Source organism: Neovison vison, chromosome 5 (genome assembly GCF_020171115.1).
Source record: "Neovison vison isolate M4711 chromosome 5, ASM_NN_V1, whole genome shotgun sequence".
NCBI classification, from domain to species: Eukaryota; Metazoa; Chordata; class Mammalia; order Carnivora; family Mustelidae; genus Neogale; species Neogale vison.
This window is the reverse complement of record NC_058095.1, coordinates 88,398,707-88,424,462: the sequence shown is the minus strand read 5'-3', so window position 1 is coordinate 88,424,462 and position 25,756 is coordinate 88,398,707. Positions and strand designations below refer to the sequence as shown.

Genomic DNA, 25,756 nt, shown 5'->3' with positions numbered 1-25,756 from the left:
CATAGATTGGTGAAGGGAGTGTAACCAAAGAACTGTCTCCAGTAAAAAATTCCAGCTTCTCTAGCCGTGATTGCTGCTGGATGCTGGACATTACTCTGGGGATTGCAAGGGGAAGCAATGCTTTACTGTTTTATGGAAGAGGGATTAATACTGTGAATTACTTATTCTGTACTTTTTCTTAATGATACAAAGTAGGCAAATACACTATGAATTATCTTGAAAGTAATCAAAGGCCATCAAGTAGAAGAAAATTATCAACATTCCTAAAGAAGTCAAATATTATATAGAAATTTTAAAAAATAGTAAGATATGGGTAGTTAATGCTCCAACTATAAATAAGTTTTTATTAAAAACTTTTATAAAATCTTTTGCAGTAAGTCTAGGGGAATAAAAAATTCAGTAGAATCAGCCTTCCAATAATGTTTCCTTCTGCCCCTTTTTTAAACAATAAAAAGATTATATGAAAATGTTTAAAAAAATGAAAATCTTCTAATAAGGAATTATCCAGATTTGCTCTCATTATCCTATTGAATTTTAACTTCTCCTTAAGTTGCAACTCAAAACGTTTGAGCAAGCAAACTCTTCCCATATTCCCAACTAGGATTAATTATTATCCTGGGTACAGCTTGAGCACTTTTCATCCTTTGAGTACTAGGATCCAGTTTAATGGGTCCTGAGAACAATGGGATACTGAGCACTATGCTAGACTGACCAAGACAACAAAACACCTCACCCCAGGCAAATCCACACCCTCAAATAGGCTCAAAAGGATCAAGATGGAAACAGACAACACATCACTATTATGTCTCTCACTTTACTCTATTCATAATTGGAGAGACTGTTATGAAGACATAAAGAAAGATAAATTAAGTTTGCCTGAAAAACTGTTAAAGTGTTCAAAGAGGAGGCACATTTAGTCTGACATATATAGCACCCACCCCTTAGGGTTGTTGGGAGGTTTAAATAAGTTGTATAAAATGAAATTATAATCTTTAATTGCAGTGCATTCCAAGAAGGTATTACTTACCATAATTTCAACATAAGATAAAGATATAATGCAAAACACAACCCATTAAATGTAACAGGAGTTTCAAGGATGATGGCAAAAAAAGAAACTCATTCCCTGGAATGTTCCAAAAACCAAATCTTAAACATGTGAGAAATTTAATAGATTTATGTCCTTCAAATTAGCTCTGCCATGTTTTCTAAGAATACCCAATACCTTCATATCCGAACCACTGGTTTCCCCATCATTTATTCTGATTAAAAATTTTAATGTCCAAAGTAATGTTACACTTTATTTTTTGTAATTTTTTTTTGCAGGTACCTTCGAGATAATAAAATATACTGATGTCTCAGAAAGCAGGTCAAAGCCAACAAACATTTCTATTTCACAATACTTTCAAATGCTATATGTATAGCACTTCAGACATCATAACCACATTCATGAAGAACCATTTTTCCAAAATCTCTCATGGTTCCAGCACTTGTCTCCCCTGATACTTCAGTCACCACTAACAAAGTTTCCAAAGAGGGTCTCACCTGCCCAAGCTCTTCATTAAGGTTTGAGGTTCTGGCCATTGCAGGAGTGTCATTTCCTAGATAATACATGTCTGTGTCCTGAGAGAGAGAAGGGGTTAGAGGATGCTTCAGAAAATATATACCATTATTCCTTCATTTAGACTAGTGCAGAAAAGAAGCTACAATAGATAATATTAGTGCTCAACATTAATTTGGGGGTAAAAGTACAGTAGCTAATAGTATAGCGAAACACTGTCCTAGAAGAAGAAAACATGCAATTATAAACAAAAGACTTAGTTTCGAGATGAGCATTGCATGACCTAGACTAACCCAGACTTCTGAGCTCAGCCAACACCTCCTTCATGGGATTGTTGCAAAGACCAAATAAAAATGCACATGAAAGCGCCCTGTCTACAAATACTGGCTGCTGAAGTTCAGTGCTTCACGGTATGGCAGTTTCTTTTTAAAAATTCCACCTCCACTCTTGCGACAGAATCCAAGGTTAGGGCCCCCATGACCTTTGACATGTAATGCACACTGAGCTAGACACACCTGTGAGACCTTTCAGGCAGCACTAATGAGACTGTAAAAGCAGGAGTGGCATTTGCAGCCATTTTGTGCCCACTCACCAGAAGGCATGCACCTGCTAAGCACTCTGCCTCCATGATCTCACCTAATCCTCATAAGAACCCCTTGAATAAATAAGCACCAATGTCCTCCTGTTTCATAGACAGGAAGCTGAGGTGTCAGGTAACCATTCTTTGCCATCAGCAGCTCAGGGACAGCCTTGCCAGTTCTCTGGCCAGTTTAAGTCCCAGACCCAATCCTAAATCAACTATTTTCGTCCTTTTCTGGGGGCTCAGGTGAAGGACTGATGCTCTGAGAGAGAGAAAATAGTGGCTGACATTGCTCCAGCAGCTCAGTTTTGGGCTCTGCTGTGATACTCACCCAGTTTATAAAAAGGGCTTGAGTGTATTTCACAACCTCAAGGGTCACCAACAGACTGATGGGAATAAGATTGTTGTACAAGATGATGAATGTCAACAAGTTATATCCGAAATTATCCGAGGTTGTGTCTGTGGACGAAAACCAGAGTACCTTTATCACTTTAGTTTGTCTCAGTCAGTTTCCTTTTACTCTATTATTGTGGACTTTTTCTAAAAGGAGTTCACCAAAAAAATCTACTGACATTTGCATGAATTTAGAGATTTGAGTTAAAACAGTTCTTGAGCACTTACTATGTGGCATGAACAGTGAAAACAAAGACTACTAAACCAATCTCTTCTAATAAGGGGCTAGCTTCTAGCAGGAGGCTGTAGGGGAGGGCAGCGAGCAGGAGTGACAGGAGCAAGCATGCCCCTTCCTGAGCATGCAGCTGCTTACATCTACGGAGGAGGTCATAGGGCATTGCTGAAACCAGGAAGAAAGGTTTATTTTAACGGAAAGGCATGGTCACCAAAGGTCATCATCAGAAGAGAGGCTTTACTCAAGTTTTGCCAGAAAGAGAGAAGACAGCTAACTAAAAAGGATGCAGAAAAGAAGATAGGCATGTCAAACGACTGTAAGGGATATGCACAACCTTACTAAGGTAAGATCCCATCTGGGATATGCCAAAGAGTTTGTAAGATGCAGGAAGGTGTCAATGGTAGCAGGCAAAGAGAGGGAAGCTGGAAGGCTGGAGCTATTTATTGAAGATAACAGAAGAAAATCTTAACAGAAGGGACCCCTAATGATGGATCAAGACCCCTAGGGGACAGACTCCAAAGCAGAAGTAGGGTCAGCTTAAACAGGAAGAGGAACCAGGAGAGAGAAGAGGTACAAGGTCTGTATCAAAAGACAACAGTTCTTCTCCTGATGACCATGACACCCTGGTTGAAGGAAAGAGTAGTAAGAGCTTAACTTGGCAGGAGGTGAGGGAGGGTTGTTGCAGCCGGCTGAAGGTTTGACTGGTATTAAAGATGCCTCTTGAGGGGAACTGGTATTTTAAGACAACAAAAGGCTGGGATTGGAGATTAGTAACTTGTAAGGACTTCAAACCACAGTTGAGTTTTCCCCCCCAGGAAATTAGTCAAATGGTTGTGGTTTGACTCAGCCTGCGAGTTCTAGTGGAGAGCTGTGATGGCAGGATAAGGGGATGGTAAAGGATAAAGGGAGTAGGCACGAGCTGGTCAGTAGTTTCACCTTCCTACCATCCCTTCATTTTCTTCTCACCTACCAAGACTTCTGTTTTTCCTGCCGATTGCTTCTTTTCTTTCTGACATGTTACTTTGCAACCTTCTTCTTTGAAATTAAATAGTTGCTAAATAGCATCTCCAAGTACCAATAGTTAACAAATGTTCCTGAGGTATAATCTGTTTAAGAATAAATATCTGTCAATTAGAATTATGTATTAAGAAATTTAAGATGTCAGGTTTGAATCCAGGCCAAAAACAGCTTTGAATGATCATATCTATTATCAACAAGCAGAGCACATTCAGGGAAGAACCTATGTATAGAAGTTCATTCAGACAAACAAAAACAATCAAGTGGAGATGAGCAAGGACAGAATTTGACAGAAACTGAAGTAAGTCAAAGCGCCAACAGTGATGATGCCAATGTGAAGTCTGACGGCTTTAACAGAGCTACTCCAACTTTTCCGTAAGAAAACAAAGCAGACAGCATTATGGGTGGGACACAAAGACTGTTCTTCCACCATAAATCATGCAGCTAGTACTGGAGTTTGATATTAGGCAATTTAAATGCCAGCTTCCACAAAGTCTGTATAGCAAGATTGTGTCAATGCTGTTTATTTACCCAGATCGTGACATTTTGAAAATATATATGTACACGAAGTATCAGTCTTTATATTGGAAGCTAGACATATAACATGGTCCAAATCCAAATTTTAAGAACCAAAATCAAGAGTTTTGATCCAACCTACAACTTGAGTTCCAGTCATATTTGTAAAGTGGCAACAATAGTTCTCCTGGGCATTTAAAAATGTTTGATTTTTTTCTGCACAAGATAATTAGAAAAGGAAAAAAATGTTTTGATCAGTTCAACCAAAATATATTTAAAGAAAAGAATAACAAAAACTTCAAGCAAAGATTCCAAAGTTTTAAAATTCAAATTTTTTGAAGTGTTTTGTCATTAAATTTTATTTTCTGGAATTGCTGTGTAAGGAGATTGACAGATCTCTCCAAAAAACGGAGCAATAAAATTGAACAGAATTATCAAAAGCAAGCATTTAAAGTGCTTAGAAACTGATCACAGCATATACAAAAAATTCAAAAGCATGTATTCAAAAAAAGTCTATTTAATCTGAGTGGAAACCTTTGGCATTTAAATCAGAAGATATTTCCCTCTCCTTTCCCTTTGAGCCATGATGCTTAAATTCTGTTCTGGTTGGGTGGTTGGGACTGGTAGCTCACACCCCACCCCCCGCACCCCCAGCTCCATATTGCAGAAATTCTATCCCAGGGTGAGGCAGGCTGGTACTCAAGAGTAAGGCAGGTTGTCAGGACAGGAACAGCCTGAGGAAGATGACATTATTTGGAACACAGCATGAAAAAAGCCATGCCGAGGGCACTGTCAAAAACAATAGAGATCCCAGTGGCTAATAATTAAGGAAGACAAATATCTCACAATGCTCATAGGGGAAAAAAAAAAAAAAACCAGAAGACTAGCCAGAAATTAAACAGGGATACCTATGGAAAGGAATGGCCTAAGAAACCTTGGTAAGATCACATTGAATCCTGGTGGCCCAGAAGGCCATGTCCAAACACAAGGCTGCATCTGCTCAGGAGGGACTAGAGAGGGTACTTGTGAACTACTAGACCCTGACTGAATGTTGCGGACTTTAAATTCCCAACACTGAAGGCATTCCACATGCCAGAGGTCAAAGAACCTCTGACTTATCACTGGCTAACCTCTAAGCTATGCTGACCCCTAGGAATCCAGGCTTAAAAATAAAAACAAGGAGAAGAGTGATTGCTAAATAAGATTGGATTTCTTTCTGTGGTGATGAAAAATGTTCTAAAGTTAGGTAAGGGGTAAATGTCCACAATCTGTGAATATACAAAAATCACTATATACATTAAACTATATATTTTTAAAGCATTAAAAACTCAAAACATGGGACTAAAGCTGAGCAGTAACAGCAGAGGCTGTATACTGCAGGAGAAAACAGACTTCACAGAATTTTTCCAGGCAAATCAGTAAACAGATTGAACAAAACAAAAATCAAAAAAAAGAAAAAAAAAAAAAAAACAGCAACAAGCCCCAGGACGAAGAGGAAACAGAATCCAGAATTGCCACAGCATACTACCTAAAGCGCCCATTTTCAACAACAAAAAAAAATATGAAACATACAAAGAAAAAGGAAAAAAGCAATAGAAACTGCCTTTGAGGGGGACCCAAATGATGGACTAAAAACTTCCAAGAGCTGTTAGAAGTATATTTAAAGAACTAAAAGAAACTGTTAAAAGAATTAAAAAAAAGTATGACAATAACTGTTTGATCAGAGAACATTGAGATAAAATAGAGAACCAAGTGGAAATCCTTAAACTGAAAAGTATGATAACCGAAATGAAAAAAATTGCCAGTGGAGTTGAAGAGTAGATGTGAGCTAGGAGAAGAGAGAAACAGACTAATCTCAATACAGATCAATAGAGATTACCCAATCTCAAGAACAGAAAGAAAACAGAACAAGAAAAAATTAACAGAGCCTAAAGTCACATCATGTGGACCAACATGCACATAATGGAATTATCAGAAAGAGAAAGGAGTGAAGATGTGGCAGAAACCGTATCTGAATAAATGATAGCTGAAAACTTCCCAAATTTGATGAAATATATTACTGTATACATCCACAAAGCTCAACAACTCCCAAACAAAGTAAACTCAAAGTTATCGAAAACCAAGGACAATTCTGAAAGCAACAATACAAAATGGTTCATGAGAGACTATGGACTCTGAAAAACAATCTGAGGGGTTTGAAGTGGCGGGGGGGTGGGAAGTTGGGGTACCAGGTGGTGGGTATTATAGAGGGCACGGCTTGCATGGAGCACTGGGTGTGGTGAAAAAATAATGAATACTGTTTTTCTGAAAATAAATAAATTGGAAAAAAAATTTAAAAAAAAAAGAAAGAAAATGGTTCACACATAAAAGAAAAGGTAAGATTAAAAGCTGACTCCCCATCAGTACAATGGAGGCCAGAGGGGAGTAGGATAGCATAGGCAAAGTACTGAAAGGAAAAGAACATTAACCAAGAACTCTACAAGAATCCTGTATCTTCAAAACTGTGCTTCAGAAACAAAGGAGAAATTAATATATTTCAAGATAAAAACAGAGAATTTGTTGTTATCCAATCTACCTTATATCAGAAATACTAACAAATTCTCCAGGATGAAGGGAAATGATATCAAACAGGAATTAAACATAAAGGATATCAGTAAAGGTAATAACACAGGTACTTACAAAAGACAATTACATATTTTTATCCTTTCTTTTGGACTTAAAGAAGCACAGCAAAAATTATTATAAAAGGGTATCACTGGACTTATTCACAGATGTAATATATATGCCAGCACAAAGGAATGAGAAGATAAAGCTACAAGAAGCAAAGAAATAACACAAGCCGGTAACTAAATCTACAGGAAGAAATGAAGAGCACTAGAAATAGTGAATAAGTAGATTCATGTAAAAAAAACTCTATAAGTACATTTATTTTCTTTTTGCTTAATCAACATTGGATAATATAAAGTAACAATTATAACACTGGATTGTTGGGTCGATAACACAGATGTAATATATATGATAATAGCACAAGGCAGGGCAAGAAATGAATCCATACTGGAGTAAAATTTCTGTATTTTACTGGAATTAAGTCAGTATTAATCTGAACCAAATGCTGATTCTCTAAGACATTTATTATAATTCCTAGAGCAACTATTAAGAAAATAACTCAAAAAAGAGTTACAAATACAATCATTTGAATATAAAACAATCCCCACTTGTGTCCATCTTCATTTCATCACATGACTCCTAATCTTTTAAGAAGGTTGACCTTTTATAGAGTGGCCAAAAGAATGAAGGATGGCATGGACACCACACATAAACCACACTTGGAAGGGTTTTCCAAAGTAGTTTCATTCTACTTCAACAAGCACTCCCTCCTGACACTTACCCATCTTCTTGATGTACCAGTTCTTTCCACCTTGGGATCCATTCCAGTACAGGGCCCCCACCGAGCTCACCAAGGCCATGACCAAGAGGATGCCAAACAACACCAGGATCTGCACATTAGTCACTTTCTCAACATTCGATCTTTTGAGAGGTGCTTTTGTGGAATTCTGTACAACAGCATTGAAAAATGAGTAAGAGTCACAGAACAGGCATGGGGTTAAGGAGTGGGGAGAAAAGGAGGTAAGTTAACCAAATTTAACAAATAAAAAGACTGTGTTTTTGCCAAATAACCAATTAAAGTAATAAGTGTGCCATACTCCTGAATCAACAGCTAGTTTCAAATAAAGAACACATTTTGACTCCTCATGATTCAATCTGTACTTATGATTACATTTTAGTATAAAATTAGCTACTTTTGCAATCTTAGAAAAAAGTTCTAAATCACTTAAAATCGGTTTAAAAGAAATCAGGAGGTCATTAATTTAAGAGAAACTTAAAGATTCTGTACCATAAAAATCTAGACTGAATCTTCAAATAATAGAGCTCTATAATTAATACACAAAGAACTATTTTTGAAGTATTTATTTTCCCCTGAAAATTGAGGAAAAAAAGACATACACAGACACATACACATCCAAAATGCAAAATAGGTGTTGACATCAATAGGTATCAAAATAAATGAATGGACAGAGTTCATTTGGAAAACTGAACAAGAAACAAGCAGGAAAGTCAGGAAAGCTCTAGTGGCCATGAGAAAACTGAATGCAGTCTTGAGTCATAAACAGAATGTAGACAGGAAAGTAAAACAAAAGTGGAAAACAGCCTAGCCATCTATAAACATGCATGGTCTGACTTCTCACTGCAGGTCGGGAAACCATCCCAGCTCAAACAGAAGCCAGTGTTGGCAAGTGAGTTCAGAAAGATTCGTTAAAGCCAGATTCAAGGACTCTTACACATAGGTGAAAATTTTGGAACTCTCAGCACTAGAAAAGTCAATAGAACTATTTATACTAGACAATTATGCACTTGAGGCTAATTTACTAAAAATGTTCTGACTGTAATTGTGGCTGGAAAAATAATGGCTTCGTCAATGGCTTCGCCATGCTCTGATATCTGGACTCTGCCTGTAAATACATCATTTTATATGATAAATGGGGTTTTGCCTATGTGATTAAATTAAGGATATGACTGGGGCACCTGAATGGCTCAGTCAGTTGAGGGTCTGACTCTTGGTTTTTGGCTTCGGTCATGATCTCAGCATCCCAGGATCAAACCCTATGCCAGGCTCCACGCTCAGCATGGGGTTTGCTTGTCCCTCTCCCTCTGCTTCCTGCCCCCCAACCAAACTTTCTCTCACTTATTAAAAAAAACAAAACAAAACTTAAATTTTAAAAAATTAAGGATATGACTTGAGGAATTTTTCTTGGATTATGCGAGTAGGTCCAATTTAACCACATGGACCCTTAAAAACAGAAAATGAAGAGATCCTTTCCTGGCTACAGTCAGAGGGAAATGTGACCACACAAGAATAGCCCAAGAAATGCAACACTGCCAGCTTTGACAATGGAAAAGGGGGTCACAAGTCAAGAAATTTGGACAGTGCTAGAAGCTGGAAAAGGCAAGGAATAGATTCTCCTCTAGAACCTCCTTGAAGTTTCCAGAAAGGAATGCTGCCCTGCAGGTGTCATGACATAGATAGGACCATATCAGACTTCTGACCTACAGAACTTTAACATGACAACTTTGTGTTATTTTAAGCTACCAAATTTGTGCAATTTGTTATGGCTGCAATAGGAAACTAATACAGTAACCCAGAAGATGGTAATAATCCATTCCTGGAGGTGAGCAGAGCCTGGATTAGATCAGAAGCCAGAAAGTAGATAGGGGCAGATGGACACAGGAGCGTTAGTCTACAGGTCTCTCTCCAGGAGTCACAAGCTTGGTCTCTCTACTAGCAACATCTATTTACAAAAATCATGTGATCTGAAAGCTTGAAAGGCATTAAATGGCCATAAAAATGGTGCCTTGTGCAAAACTTCAGTCAGCATTCTTCGCTATTCTCATCTCATCTGATCATTAAAGGAGCTAGGATGAAAAGGTCTCCAAAAATAAGAATATGAATAAATACTACGAACATGGCCTGGTTTTCTGCAGGGGTGGAGAGGTGGGAACTCAGTTTATTGGCAGTTTTGGAATGTTTCAGTATTTAAGAACTACAGCAACATCTTTCTTTATATTCTCTTTTCTTCCTTTCACTTCAGGTCTCTGAATTATTTGTCCTTTACAGATTAAAAAAAAAAAAAATTCCTTTAAATTTCTAAGTGGAATTCTATTTGTGACGGCTGACCATAAATCAAATCCCATCCTCAGGTTGCTGGGGAAAACGTACCACCTCAGGTCTTACAGAAGAAGCTAACAGACTAGTTCCAAGACTGTCTACCCCAATCCTTTTAAAACTCCTGATCTTATTATTTTTAACAAACATTCACTGGAGTACAGGGAGAAAAAAAATTTATAATAAGCATCATTTCTAGGACTCTGATAGTTCACTAGCTTCTGATCTTTTCCAGTGGTTCAGTCATGGCAGTCAACAGGGTTAGGAAAAATTATCTTTCATCCAATATAAATGCCCAAAACTTCATCACACACATTTTGTGGAAAGTCAAGCTCTGCCTACTCACTCCCATTCCCTGAACATTTCAACTTTTTTTTTTAACTTTTTTTATTTATTTTCAGCGTAACAGTATTCATTGTTTTTGCACCATACCCAGTGCTCCATGCAATCCATAAAATTCTTAGAAAATACTGCTGCTTTTGAGTAATGGAATTCTTGATAGAAATAAGCATCTTTCAACTAACATCTTTCATGAAGATGTTAGAGATTATGTGAATCTATACACATGTTAAAACAGAATTGTATAGCAAAAAAGTTATGTTTATTGTTTGTTAATTCAACAAAATTTAAATAGTGATAAAAATAATAAAAACTTGAATTAAGTGGCTATATATAATTCCAGAACCATCTCTATTAGTCTTTAGTTTTCTTAGAATGTTTTGCTATTACCAAAAAAAAAAAAAAAAAACTAGGAAACTAGTGCTAATAAATGTATTTAATAAAAATTTTACTTATAGTAGTTACAAATAAAAACCAAAATGTCAGAGTTTGAAAACATTTATAATTGACCTGAATTTAAACACTTTCTGCTCTCCTAAGAAAGTAGTCCATAGAGTAACTAGTGAGAACATGGACTCAGGAGCCAAACTGCCTAGGTTTGAATCCTAAATCTCTCTCTTTCTGAGTGGGTGTGTAACTTCGGTAACTACTTAGACACTGGGTCTCATTGTCCTCATCTAGAAAATGGGCACAATAATAGTATCTTCCTCATAGGGCCATTATGAGGAATAAATGAGTTAATACACGCAAATCACTTAGAATTCATGCATGTTGGCACTAAGTATTTGCTGTAATTAAAGTGATGATACCTCTTCCCCTTCAACTGATAGAAACAATAATATTGAAAATATTTCTGCATGTAACTATACTGAACTTGAAACAAGGTAACTCCGAAGGGAAGACACTGAGGTATGAGTTTATAGAATAAACAAAAAAGTAGAAGAACCCTAAAGCAATCGTGCTTCCCCTCTGTGGTCAAGCAGCACAAGCCCAGACAAAAAATGTTATTTCACAGACAAGATGACTTCCAGCTATAAGTGTTCTACTACATTCCTCTTGAAAGCTCATTATTTTTACTTGTTGTTTCAGTCCTAAAGGCACAGCAAGTCTAGTGCAGATGTTTCTGGGTCTTTCCATCATTCTGTACTAGAATAGTCAACACATAATAAGCCTTGCACAGGCCTATCACACATAGGTGCAAGGAGAAGTGCCTATCTCACTCACAAGAGCAAACATCATGAGGCAGCTTTGTGCACACCCTGCTAACTGAAAAGATGATGGGATCATTTTGGGATATAACTTGATTACCTCTTACACCTTAGTTACAAAGCTGCACACCAATTTCACCCTGAAAAAAACAACTGGTATACCAGGAATCTTGGGGAGTGGTTAAATTTGTAATAAGCACAATCTAAAAACAGGTATTGGCACCCCACCTAAATTTGAGCTTCCTGAAGTCTTTGTCATCTCTGTCTCTTCATCATAAAAGCAGAAGTGATCTGCAGTTAGTAGAGCTCCAAGTGTTGGGTGTGGCTGCTGGGACTGGGCTAGGAAGTCAGAGGATACTTAGTAGGTGGTAGAGCACTAAACCATTCATCAAGGTAAAGTCTCCACATACAGGCTGCTTAGAACCAACAAACTTTGAACTTTCTAGTCAGTTCTGAACCAGTGAGGACCTAGCAGGAAGGACAGATGAAACACATCTCAGACACACTGAATAATCTTGATCCATCCAAGAGGTCCTCAGCATTCACCAAAATTTGTTCTCTCGGCCACCATGGATCTCCCATCCTCAGCACACACTCCCTGCAGCCATTCCAACACACCCTATCATCCCAGGACCAAAACTTCTCCATGTCCTCATCCTCCTTTGGGAGATTTTCTTACCCAGCTGAGGTTATCCTTCCCTGAATCCCCTCAAGCAGAGTGCTCCAGTGAAGACTCACGTGCCTTGGAATCTGAAGCCAACAGTACTTCTGACGCTTTCTGCCTCTAATGCCATGTTAAAACACTCACTCGGGAAACTCATGCCATTTGGCTACATTGCCTTCTGCCTCTTGCTCAACAAACCCACTAACCTCTCAGCCATGTCCCTCACTCTCTAAAAAGGTGAGTGGTTGGCTTTTGATATCCATCTTGGCCCCAGCCCTGCCATTATCATGTCTTTAAAAATCAGAGCATGGAACACCAGAAGTATTATCTCTCAGTCCTCAAATGGCCTCCCACAGCTTTACCATTAGCTCCCTACTCCTATGGCTCACTCCCTGGTCTCTCCACTCCAGAAACTCCAAGACAAGTGCCCTACACACTGATCAGCCGGTTGAGCCTCTGAAGCCTTCTTATGTTCATCATCTCCCCCACTCCCTGCCACCCCATCTCCATTGTATCTCCCAGCTGGGGTAGACATGAGAGTCTATCACCTCATCTGTTCTAATCAACATTTAACACTCTCCTCCTCCATCACCTGACCTCAAACAGTAGACCAACACAAGAGCCCCACCCCCCAACTCTCCCCAACAAAAATGGGTTTCTTGTATCTAGTCAACCAATGGCTCCAATCCTGGGTTGCCTGGCCTTTCTGTAGACACCCAAGGCCCTTTGTAATGACACATACTGCAGCTATTCACATTCTATCCAGTAACTCCATCTTACTCCTTAGTCTGTGCGGCTTCCAGAGGGTGAGCTTGGCATTTTACTATTGTGTCCACATGGCCTACTTCAAGACTTGGTGCATGGTGGTCACTAAATAGTTTTGAACTAAGAAATACAGTCAAACACATGCTTTGGGAGTGATACATAAGAGCAGACAAGCTGAAAAACTGATTTTCATGAACAGCAACCATTAGCAAAATAAGATCCAAAAGATATCAAAGAAATAGAAGAAATGACACGTTGGGACACTGATTTATACAGAATTTCAAAAGCTTTCTGGCCAAATACATCATAATACAAATGTGGGCAGCTGTAAATTCACATATATTTTGAAAATCATTAACAGGGAGGAAGAGCAAAATCTCTTTAACTTAATTTTTTGGTGTATGATGGATAAATATTAGTACAAAAATAACTGAATTTAAATTGCCAAGGATTCAATTAAAAGGACAATTTACTATTAAATCCTAATTTGTGGGGTGAGGAAGAGAAGTAGAGATAAAAGAAGTGAGAATGAATCTCTGCTTAAGTCCAGAAGATAAAATGAAGTTAGAACTGACTGTCCCCCTAAATCCGGTAAAAACAAAGACCATTGGTATTTCAAGTAAGAGGTAACAAATATCTGATAGAATAATGGAAATCCCAGAAAAAGTACCCAAGGAACAAGAAATAAAATGTACTTCCTTTCTAAATTTAGGTTCACAGACAAATTCGAGCCCCGTAAATGCAACATTTGCATTTGCACTCTCTACTTCATAAAAATGGACAGAAAAAGCAAAGACTGAAATCAGCATTGTTTTTCAGCATAGAAATGTTTTACCTGCATGAGTTTGGTGTCGTGTCCAGTATAAACAACTATGCCAAAGACCCACTGAGTATTTCTAAGCTGTGTACCTCTTAATAAGATCTGGTCAGGCCCAAGGGGAACAGGGCTAAAAATAAGAAACAACATTTAAATTTAATGATAGTTTGACAAATGAGCATGAGCTTTCCCCCTTAAACATATACCCACAATTAATTAATTAATTCAGTAGTTTCTTCTAGCCAGATTTGAACTATTTCACTGAGACAGAGGGGCAATAAAGGTTACCACTCCCTTCATCTACAAAAAAAAAAAAAAAGAAAGAAAGAAAAGACCCACAAAAATGTTTCATCCTATCCATTCATCACTACAAGAGAAAAATATATATATATATACATACCTGCATATGTATGTATATAATGTGTGTGTATATATATTTATATATAATTTTTCTTATAAAATTTTAGAAGGAATTGTGTTCTCTTAAAACCCAGGTATAAAACCCCACACCAAAATAGAAAATTGCTAAAATAACCAGAAGCTTATTCATGAGGAAACCCAGTTTATTTTATAGACTCTAAATCTAGAATATCAAAATTTGTCAAGGATGACTTAATGGTTAAATAAAAAGCTGAGTGATAATGTAGAAATTCAAAATGGTGAGCCTACTGAATGGCTCTGCATGCTAAAGGAAAACCAAGAAAGCAGTTGCAGCTGTCATAGTTATTTTGGGATGATTCCCATGGTTAGGTCCTGCCCTTTGTGTCTGTTCAAAATACAAAGATGGGAAGCATCCATAAGGAGCATGCAGATTAAAGATGGGTAGAAGGGAGAACTGCACCCCAACAGAATGACAAAAATGACTCTCCAACACTCAAACAAATGCCAAGAGGACAAAGACAATGGAATATAGACAACAGGGCAGTGAATATTCCAAAGGAAGAGTAATTACTGTTTCTTCCATTCAACTTTATAAAAACAAATGCTACTTAGAAGAATGCTAGTAAAAAAAAAAAAAAAAGATGTTTCTCTAATAAATAGATTAGATCTCTTACACCTGAAAATGCTTCTCTTATGCTTTTCTGGACAATTTTATGCAGCCCAAACCACCTCTACTTCCTGGTAGGTAAGACACACAGAAAAACAGCCAGTGCCTTTAATCTCATTTCAGACCCTGGGGCTGTTTTCTTAACAAAAATAAGTTCCTTCCTTAAATTTAAGGGAAGGAAGGTTTATATTGACTGAAATTGTGCTTCAGGAAAACCTCAGTCTCTCATATCTAAACTAAACGTAAGAAATCTTAAGGTTTTAAAGTATTTGAAGCCAAAAAAAACAAGCTAATATTTTACCAATTCCAGTAATTCTTAGTCCCACTTAAGAACAAAAAAATAAAATAAGAAAAGCAAAAGTGATACCTTTTCCCATCTATGTGCAAGTTTCCAGTGAAGTCATAGAGATGGCGGTTAGGTCCCTCACATTCTATAGTTCCAGATAACTTCATCAATACTTCCCTTGTTTGCATGTCGGCAGTGTGACTCAGACCCTAAAATGTTAAACCAAAAGAGGAAACTGAATACAATCTTCCGGGTTTGGGGACAACATTCAGCATCCCCATTGTTAATCGAAGGAAATAATGGATCTTCTAAAACAGAGTCGATGGGGAGGCTAACAAATCAATCTACCAGCCCCTCAAGACTGACTTCCAGGCAGACTGTGTCATAGCAACCTCATGCAAAAGTTTCCAAGGAATTCAGCAAAGTGCAAAGTTAAGATTCTCCCATTGTGGGGAGCCTGGGTGGCTCAGTGGGTTAAAGTCTCTGCCTTCAGCTCAGGTCATGGTCTCAGGGTCCTGGGATAGAGCCCCACACAGGGCTCTCTGCTCAGCGGGTAGCCTGCTTCCTCCTCTCTCTCTCTGCCTGCCTCTCTGACTACTTGTGATCTGTCAAATAAATAAATAAATAAATGAAAATGACATTCTTTTAAAAAGAAAAAAAAGATTCTCCCATCGTGCTGGGAAAATCCATGTTCAAGGAACCACGTATTCAAGCCCCTTGCAGACAACACTTCATTAACTCTCCTTTAATACAAGTCATAAAAACAGAATAAAGCATTCTTTTAATATGTTATAGTAGTATTACATCTAGTACTCAGCAACTCTTCTTTAAAAACAAAAGACAAAAACAAAAACCTCACCAAAATCAAACATCTATGGTAGAAAAGAAAGACAGGTAGACAGAATTAATCAAATTTAACTTCATGCAACAGAAAATTTGAGCGTCAAATGCTTAAAATTTCTGTTACAGTAAAGACCATTTTTCATTCTAGAATTAAAATATATGGTAAGGGGGCACCTGGGTGGCTCAGTGGCTTAAGCCTCTGCCTTCAGTTCAGGTCATGATCTCAGGGTCCTGGGAGCAAGTCCCATATTGGGCTCTCTGCTCAGTGGAGATCCTGCTTCCCCCACCCCCCGCCTGCCTCTCTGTCTACTTGTGATCTCTCTCCATCAAATAAATAAACAAAATCTTAAAATAAAATAAAATAAAATATATGGTAAGAACAGCTTTAAGGCATAGAAGTTTTGTATCTAATATATTACTTTCTAGAATTAAATTCTCAGTTAAAACTACCATGTAAAGTAAGGTACCCAGAGCTTGTCTACTGTATCTCTCTATATAGATGACGCCCTTTCCACCACACACCTCAGCCTCAGTTGACAGGAGCTCTTTCCACCTACACTAACAGACATAGAGCTCAGACATAAATTAAGGCAAGATACCCTTCATGACCCATACTTGGATGAAGCTCACTTTTTCTAACCCTGCTGCCTCTTTCAAGGGCCTCCCTTCATTATAAAAGCCATGTTCTTTCCATGGCTTCCATTAGGGTTAAGGCGAACCCTTTCGAGCAAGGCATTTTTCTCTAGAAAATACACGGACTAGTACAGTGGACCAAATTTGCAATTTGGGTCTCCTTAACAACACAGGTCATAAAAGATTACTTTACCTGACGTATTTTAAGGTTTGTCTCCCCATCTAGATTAGCTGTTTCGACGTAACACATTGCCTGAGGTTCACTACAGAGAGAGAAATTTAAAAAGCCAAAGTTTAGTGAGATCCCCTCCACAAATTCACAGCTCATAAAGTCTGTACTGTGGAAACTGCGTTGCTGACTGGCCCTTCAACCACTCTAGTAGTAATTGACCAGAAAGACACTCCTCCTTGAGGCTCAACACCAACACAAAGTTTTTTGCCCAATGATCCACCCTTATGGGCCCCACATAATGGATGGTTTACCTAAGTAGCAGAGATCACTGAAGAAGAATGAGAAGAGGACTGGTGGGTTAAGGGAAACACAATATGTTCCAGCTGAGACCCCCACCACTGTGCTTGGATGACTCAAGTCTGAGATTCGGCCTGCTCCTGACCAAAAGACCCACCCTAGACACAGCCAGTACAAACACATCTGCGGAAGAGCATCACAACCAGAATTCAGCAATCAAGACACAGGCTTGGCAAGCCTTTCCTTCCCTGTACCTTTTGCTATGTCAACAGGTAACTTTTTAATCAAAACACCCAGTTTTAAGGACAGAACACTCGAAGAATAACAATAAGCATGGCAGGGGCGCCTGGGAGGCCCAGTGGGTTAAGTGTCTGCCTTCAGATCAGGTCATGATTCCAGAGTCCTGGGATGGAGTCTTATGTCAGGATCCCTGGTCAGCAGGAAACCTGCTTCTCCCTCTCCCTCTGCCCCTTCTCCTGCTTATGCTCTCTCTTTCTCCCTCAAATAAATAAATAAAATCTTAAAAAGAAAAAACAATAAGCCTGGCAGATACTGTGTTCCTATTTCTATTCACAATTAGTGGGTCAGAAGAATGGAGACTGCGACCCACTAGCTAAGTTAAAATCTCCTACTGCTCCCCTTGTGGGCTGTGTGGACTTGGAAGTTGTTTCATCTGTTTCTGTTTTCTCATGCATAAAGAAGCAGGGATACCAAGGGTTTGGGGAAAGATTAAATGGGATAATGTACTCAGTTATAAATGAGCAGAATGTACAGACTCAAACCGTAATGAGCATCCTAGAAACATGTCAGCTCAGACAAACCATCTCATATTAAAACCATGTTTTCCGAAGGTTACGGCAAAAACGCATACCCCAAACCGTCAAGTGATCCACATTTCACTATTTCTCTTGTTACCAATCAATAGGGACAAACCCAAGCCCTACCCTATGTATATGGTGCTTTTCCTTCTCTATGGGCCTGGGATCCCATTTTTAAACCTTTTATCTTGAGCAGAAAATTCAATGCTAATGCTTAGAATCCAATGTATGATCAAATCCAATAAAACAAACACTGTCTGCATTCAAAGAAAATGCCAACAATGTGAGCATCTAGGATTCCCTGCAACACATAAACATAGGAAGTTCGAGTCTTATCATAGAATTAAACTTGAAACGCAAGAAAAGAAGTTTATTCATATCCTAATTGTAGCACTCCATCTTTGATGTACACTTTCATGTATCAAACCAAGGAAAAGTCAAGGACTGCATCATCCCTTATTCATGTCAGTTAGTGATTAGTGATACACTGCCAGCATGGAACTGCCTGGAGAGCATGGCCATGCACTTGGGGCAGAAAGGGGACACAGCATGGATGGATAAGGGGCAACACCAACCACAGGTCACGTCTCTGCTGTGAACATGGCCTGGATCTCTGAGCAGCTTGAAAAGGAGGCCCTGGCCCCAGGGGAAGACTCCTGGCTTCCCACCAGGAGACTGGATCTCAAGCCTTACAGTCTGCGTGTTACTGATGGAATCACTCCACTGCTCTGGAGCACCTCCTATGAATGCAGAATAGCCCAGAACAGCTATGAAAGTAAAATGAATCGATATATCTAAAAGAGTTCTACAAAAATACAAGGGGATGAATGGGAAAAAGGAAATTTAGGATTAAGGTAGGAACAAAAGAAGGAAAATAACAAGTAACTGAAGAAGAGGCCAAAGAGAAAAGGCGAGTGCCTCTGGGGGTAGAAGGGAAAGGCTGGCTTGCGATTCCTATAGTCACCACAATAAATGCTTTATTGTTCACGTTTATTTGAAATGATGTGCCCGCTCGCACACCTGACCTGGAGGACAGCAGGGCCATGTCTGCTGGGAGGTACTGCCCATTGACGACCTTCACAATGTCTCCCACCGCCACCTAGAAAACCAGGGACAAGGACAGAGAAGCATGAAAGACAGGAAAGCACAAACAGTCTTTAAGTTGGTTAAATATTTGAAGGAAAAATTACTATATAATTATGCCATAAAGCCTAAGACAGAACCCAAATTATTTTCCTTGACAAGAACAGAACAAAAATTTTTCAATACAAATGGTAATATTGCCTTTCTGCAGTGACAATGAATGCAAAAGAAAAAAAACAAAAACAGAAAAGGACAGTAAGAGAAGAGAAGAGTCAGAACAACTCTCAAGGTCTCATTTTCTTACAATTATTCCATCCACTTGTCGATCGCACTCTTGAACTCTGGGACCATCCTCCAGCTGTACACAGTAGGGGAGCATGGTTAAGTGCACAGCTCCAGAGCCAGCCTGATTGCAGGGCTCAGATCCCCGGGCTGGACTCCTTACTAGGCCTGAGTAACCCAGAGCAAGTTATGGAAACTCTGTGTGCATCAGTCTTCTCATCCATATATATAAAATGAGGTTGAGAGCACATATTTCATGGGGTTATTGCAAGAATCCATGAGTTAACACACATAAATTTTCTCCATTTTACAAATGGGGAAACTGAGGCTCAAAGAGAAATAACTGGATCAAGTCACATAGTCAGTGATTGTTAGACCCAAGATTCAAAACCAGTGGTCTGATTACAAGGTAATACTGAATTCACTGCAAACAGTGCATCTAAAGATCCCCTGGAAACATACCACTTAAAACAAAGATTTGTATAGCCTCAAGAACTTCAACAAGAAAAAGAGTCACAGCCAAAGTCAGAGACCACGTAGGAAAATAGACTCGCCAGACACAAGACCCCAAGCTAAGGTAAAAGGCCTTAATCTGCTGAACACGGGCACCACAGCCACGGGCTTATAAATCCTTTACATGATGTCACAGAAGCACCCAGCTAGGAGAATATGGGCTTTCAAGCCAGGCAGGCTGAGGTTCAGATCCAAGCTTCCCAGACACGCTAACCTGGGATCTGGGGAAGTTCTTCACCTCTGTGAACTCTAGTGTCCTCACTTATAAAATGGAGAAAGATTAACACTCACCTTGTAGGGCTGATGCAATGATTAAGGAAGTATATGCAAGCACCTGGCCTGAAACAGGCATTATGCTAAGTGCTAGTTTCTATCAGCAGGAGTACAATCGATGGACACTATGAGTGTGAAAGTCAGACAGATCACGATTCTCAGACAGCTTAAGAACAAAGGCTGTTCTCAGCACACATAAGTTCAAAACTCAAAATGGGCACTATGCCTTACTTCTTTTTCTAATGCATGTTACTATTCTCCTAGAAATCAAGAATTTCAAACTGAATACTTCTGAAATACTTATAAAACTAATATTCATGAAAGACTCCTGGATCTTGCAAGCTAAGAGAATGGCACTGGCAGGTGCCTATAGTTAACTCTTTATTAGGAAAAAGGGGAGTTTACTAAAAACATGTCTTAGTATTAGTTTTGAATTTGAACTATTAGTTTTGAATAGAACCACTACAAAGCATGTGGGGAAGTAAGGAACCAGGCTCAATGTACAGAGGGGGGTTAAAAGTTAAATTCCAGAACCACTATAAATTTGAAACTAGTATCAAGTTAAAGGCAAAAAAGTCATAGGCCTTTAAGTATATTCCAGATTTCACAATAAAATCGCTTCTCGGCCTTTTGGCTAAGATCAAGTGCAGATTTCACAATAAAGACAATATTAAAAAATAGGTGCCACAGAACTATTTTAACAACCAGCAGTACAACAGCAAGGAATGCTTATGAAAATTGAAAATATTTCTAAATGTAAAAAATATTTTATGTGAATAGTTTAATTACATAGAAAAAAATCAGAAGAAGCTATTAGTTAAAAACTAGAAAGGAAAATTGGTCGTGCTTTCAAAAAAAGCAAAAGGCAGTGGATTTTTCTCTTAATTCAGTGGGAGGACAAGGGAAATTATGGCTTTCTCCCATCTTAGTTAATTAACTAAAGAAAGATTCATATCCCAGTAACAAAGTACTAAGAAATTCATGCACATGAAAAACTACTTGGTTGGAAATGTGTTTGAAAATGGTATTCTGTTTTGTGGTTCTTATGCATGGTTGTCCCTTGACTGTGTGAAGTTTCCCAAATGAGAATTTCTAAGGTGAGAAAGAGCCCCTCTAGGTGCCTGAATCCACCCTAGCCTCAAAGGATTTCTTAAGCTTCTTAATTTTGAAGAACAAGCTCAAAGGCCTTCTCAAAGTCAACCAAAGCGATCAAGTTGCCTTGAAAAGCTGTCTCCCAACCTTCTATTCTGCTACAGCCCAGGAGATGCCCAACGCAAGCTCAGCATTTCAGATGAGCGCTATATTGCTTTGGAAAACTTATAGTCATGTACACCTTGGCTGACAGCTCTGGGGCTTTGTACCTCTTACTGCCTGTCTTCTCCCATATTCTCAACCCTGTTCTGAGCCACTCTGCAGCATTGCCTGGCTTTCCTCAGACTTTCACCCAGTTCCCTCTGTCTTGAACAGAATTTCCCTCCTAAAATAGTTATCTCTCATCCATCCTTCAGAAGAACATCAGAACATCATAGGAGAGAAGCATTTGCTCATCTGAACTGATGGTTCTAGACTTGCCCACCCTCCCAGATGTTCCAGAAGCACCTGAAGCATGCCCCACACAGAGCTCAGCACCCACACTGCATTCCCCCAGCTACCCAGCAGTCCCACAACACCAGTGGTTTGGGGGACAGCAGTGTCAGCCTCACCTGGGAACTTGTTACAAATGCAAATTCCAAGGGCAGTGAAACACCCCAATCAGAAATTCTGAGTATGGCCAGCACAGCAATCAGTGTTAGACCTGCCGGTCAAGCGATTTGGACGCCCACTGAAGGCTGAGAACCACGGTGGGCTGCTCCCTAAGGGCAGGGGCCATGCTTTGCTCTTACTTGCATCACCAGTGCCTAAAACCACCTTGGGGACGTACTAAGAGCTCTACCAAGACAAACAAAAGCATTTTAATTGAAATAAAAATATTTGTGGCAAAGCATATAACAGGTATTTGGTTGGGATTTTTTTAACTTTGAATGTGTGTAGGAAATGGTAACAAGCTTTAGGGGTCTGTGAGGCCATCAGCTCCTGGATCCAGAATTCAGAGATCATCACTCCATTCTCTACTGTTTCAAGTAGTGCAAACATCCCGAATCCAAATGATTCTTCACTCCCGTTACTGTTCGCACCTTTCTGGGGGGTGGGGAGGGTGGGTAGTGTCAGGAAGCACTTGGAGAAACAGAGGCCATTCCTAAGTGCCGTGGGAATCCCTGAACCCCCATAACACTGGGAGCATTTCTAACCTCTGTGAGGTCAAGAATTTTCAACCACTTGGCCAAGAACTACAGACTTCCAATGAGAGAGAGGTTGATTAGTACTGACATTACAGGACTCCTAGATTACTATGAAGGTTGAGATGTTATCACGAAACAATATAGAGAGATTTCATTGCTCTCTTATAATAAAGTAAACAAAACACAAACTAAACTGAGGGCTGTGGTTACTGTATCACAGGGATTTTGTGGAGTAAAAAAGATCAAAGAAGCATTTTTAAACCCTGCTTATTAAATGGTTAGCAGGAGAAACTGTGGTTAAGTGGATCTTCTAAAAAGCTGTTTTCTCTTGAAATCATAATAATGAGCTTCATGTCCTGAGCTCATGAGAGTCACGCCCCCCGCAAAAACCACCTCATGACCATTAAGAAGTTCCAGGTAAAACAGAGGCCCACTTAAAAAGCTAACTTTATCAGATGCAAGACACCCAGATGGCACAGCATATTTCTTCTACATTTTCTATTCATCACTATAAACAACCAAAAACCCTCACCACCCCCATTCCCTCCCAATCTCATGTTTCCAGGAACGTGGAGACAAACCCTTCTCACTGCTGTCAAGTTAAGAGCAGTCACTACTCATCATGATAACCAAGTTCAGAATAGAAACAGACTGGCCTCCAACCCCCATTCCACCTCTGTTTACATTTCACTGTAAAATCTTAAATCCAAAACTCTTCCCACCAGAAACATTAGAAATGAGATTCTCCAAAGTTAGAAAAATCTTAAAAAACAAACAAAATAAAACTGGATTTAGTTGAGAAGAGAAGAACAGGGAAAAGGATTGGAGTTGGAAACTAGAGAATGCTTTGATATTTCAGAAGTATCCATCAGGAGCAACAAATTTCACAACTATGAACTGACACAGTGAGCATTTTCCAGAAAAAGCAGGGAACCAAGTCAACAGACAGCAGTTCTAAGTAAACCTCATGGGAAACTCCACGATATAAAACTTACATAAGAGATGAGTGATGTCTTAAGCCAAATTTTATCTACTGCAAGCAATACTAACAATTAATTATAAGTCCCCAAACCGGTACTTTCTGGCAGATCTTTAAAATTAGGATTTTTTAAATGTTTTATTTAAATTCAATTAGCCAAAATATAGTACATCATTAGTTTCAAATGTAGTGTTCAATAATTTATCAGTTGTATATCACACCCAATGTTCATCACAGCACATGTCCTCCTTAATGCCCATCACCCAATTACCCATCCCCCTCCCCTCCAGCAACCCTCAATTTGTTTCCTATAGTTTTTACCTCTTTCCACATAATGGTATGCCACATACCATTTCTTAACACTGAAAAGGAAAAAAACAATGTGCCAGTTAATATTGGTGATAATCGGAATAAAATCAGTTTTATAAAATCTAAGAGGTTCCTTTCAAAATTCCACTTAATTCCAACATACCATATCTTTAGACATAAAGGCATACCACATCACTCCTCAAAATGGAGCCCAACATACCATACATATATTAATAAACACACATATAGAGATACATGTATATAAGTTAAAACTAGCCATATTTATCCAAGGAGAAAAATATCACCCTATTGTTATGAGATTTAAACACACACATACACACATACACAATACAGACCTAATGTTCTAGAAATCAATACAACAAAAAATAGAGCAGTAGGGAGCAATTATAAACCAAGGATGTGAATGCTTGGACTTTTTACAGACCTAAAGTATGTCTAGCTCCTGAAAATTACCACCTTTTCTAAATTTCTAAAACAGACAAATTCCTTTCAAATCTTAGAGCCAGAACTCATATTTTGTTGGACTGGTTTGTAATTTTGCTATTTCTTTACAATATTTCATAGATCATTTCCCTCCACTTATCTCAATACCAGCTACTTATTTCACTCAATACTCAACACTTAGCTACTTATTTTAAATGCCTTAAATGTGGGTCTGAAGCTTTCTAGCAGGAAAAGGGACTCAGCCTGGTGTCTTACCTATTGTTTTCTTTTTGTTCACCGCATTGTCTGCCTTATGCCGCTTCTGTTACCAGAAAGAAAAGGAAGTTCTTAGATTCAAAAGTTCCAAATGCATCAGTGAAACAGCAACAATAGATCAGGAGAGAAACAGGGTTCCAGGAAACAGACCAGCAGCAATGGGAACACTGTGAAACTCAGTTCAGAAGTTTGTGACCCGGCCTCACTCCCTAAACTCAGTAGACAAATGTCGCAAACGTGGATGCAGCCAAAATGTCAGCTACGACATTTTGGCTCCAACAAGGAATAAGCACTCTGAAGTATGAGACTTCTCACACCTCGTTTCTTTTAGATCAGACTAAAAGAAGTATTCAGTATGATAAATTCAACAACAACTGAATTTATTCTACTGGTAAAGAACTTTGTGAGCAAAGTACCTCTGATTTGTATTCCATTTATTTGTTTACCTATTCCCAGAAAAATGTACATAATGCGTATGAGTGTATGTGCGACAGTGTGTAAAGGAGACACAGAGGTAGAGGAAGGAGGGAGGGAGGGAGAGAGAGAGAGGGATGGAGGGGTAAAGAGGAAGAGAAAGACCCTGGAGGCAAGACCACAGATGGAGAAAGGGGGAGAAAGCATGAATAGGGCTGTAGCCATTGAACCTGGAGATACACCGAGAGAAGTCTGAGGAGAGAGAAGATTCATAAAATTACCTCAGGCACAGCCAGCCCAATGCTGCTATACTAGGCAGCAATACCATCCTTTTGATACCCGAATTAGCAAGCTCTAAAGATGGATAGGAACATCAGTGATAAAATCAGAGGATTTACAGAGCTAACATTAGAAAACACAGTTTAAACTACTTCTGTGTCCCTATATAGATATTTAAGACACTGTGTGTATGCGTTCCTTCCCCAAAAATACCATCATGAGCCTTGAGAGACTGGTTAAGATATTGATTAATTTCCTATCTTTGACAAAGAAAAACAGAGCAACAAATAAATTACAAGTTATATCCAATAGAAGGTTTTTATTCTATGAAAGCAAAGACTTACGAAATCTTCTACAATCTCTTTGATGCCTGCAATTGTTAAAATAATGATCAATGGCACCAGGGTGGTATATCTTCCTGTTGGAGATACGTCTGGAATTTGCTGTAAGACAAGAGACCAAAAGAGGAAGTCGACAAATTAAAATTTTGAAGTCAAAACCCTCTACACAAAAAAGAAAATATGACACTCACCACTCGCTCTTTTGAAGTTCTGTTCCATTTCTGTTATACGAAAGGGATTACCTTCTTTTAAAAACTAGCTATGTGTTTTACATATTTTAAAAATCTTACCTAACACTGCTATGTTGTATAGGACTGAAAGGGGTTAAAAGTATGGCTTTTAGGCCACTTTTCAGTGCCTCTTTTAGTAACTG

At 38.8% G+C, this 25,756-nt stretch overlaps 1 protein-coding gene across 1 annotated transcript in view; it reads right to left on the bottom strand.

Moving 5' to 3' along the window:
- ATP8A2 (ATPase phospholipid transporting 8A2) overlaps positions 1-25,756 on the bottom strand; it is a 617,557-nt gene that overhangs the window by 441,759 nt on the left and 150,042 nt on the right. Inside the window, exons 4-13 of the mRNA XM_044249456.1 lie at positions 25,387-25,485; positions 24,350-24,395; positions 23,642-23,682; positions 18,937-19,010; positions 16,818-16,887; positions 15,230-15,357; positions 13,833-13,944; positions 7,688-7,853; positions 2,470-2,597; positions 1,543-1,620 (exon numbers count right to left, since the gene is read on the bottom strand). Coding sequence (XP_044105391.1) covers positions 1,543-1,620; positions 2,470-2,597; positions 7,688-7,853; positions 13,833-13,944; positions 15,230-15,357; positions 16,818-16,887; positions 18,937-19,010; positions 23,642-23,682; positions 24,350-24,395; positions 25,387-25,485 — 942 coding nt within the window. The remainder of the gene's footprint in view (positions 1-1,542; positions 1,621-2,469; positions 2,598-7,687; positions 7,854-13,832; positions 13,945-15,229; positions 15,358-16,817; positions 16,888-18,936; positions 19,011-23,641; positions 23,683-24,349; positions 24,396-25,386; positions 25,486-25,756) is intronic.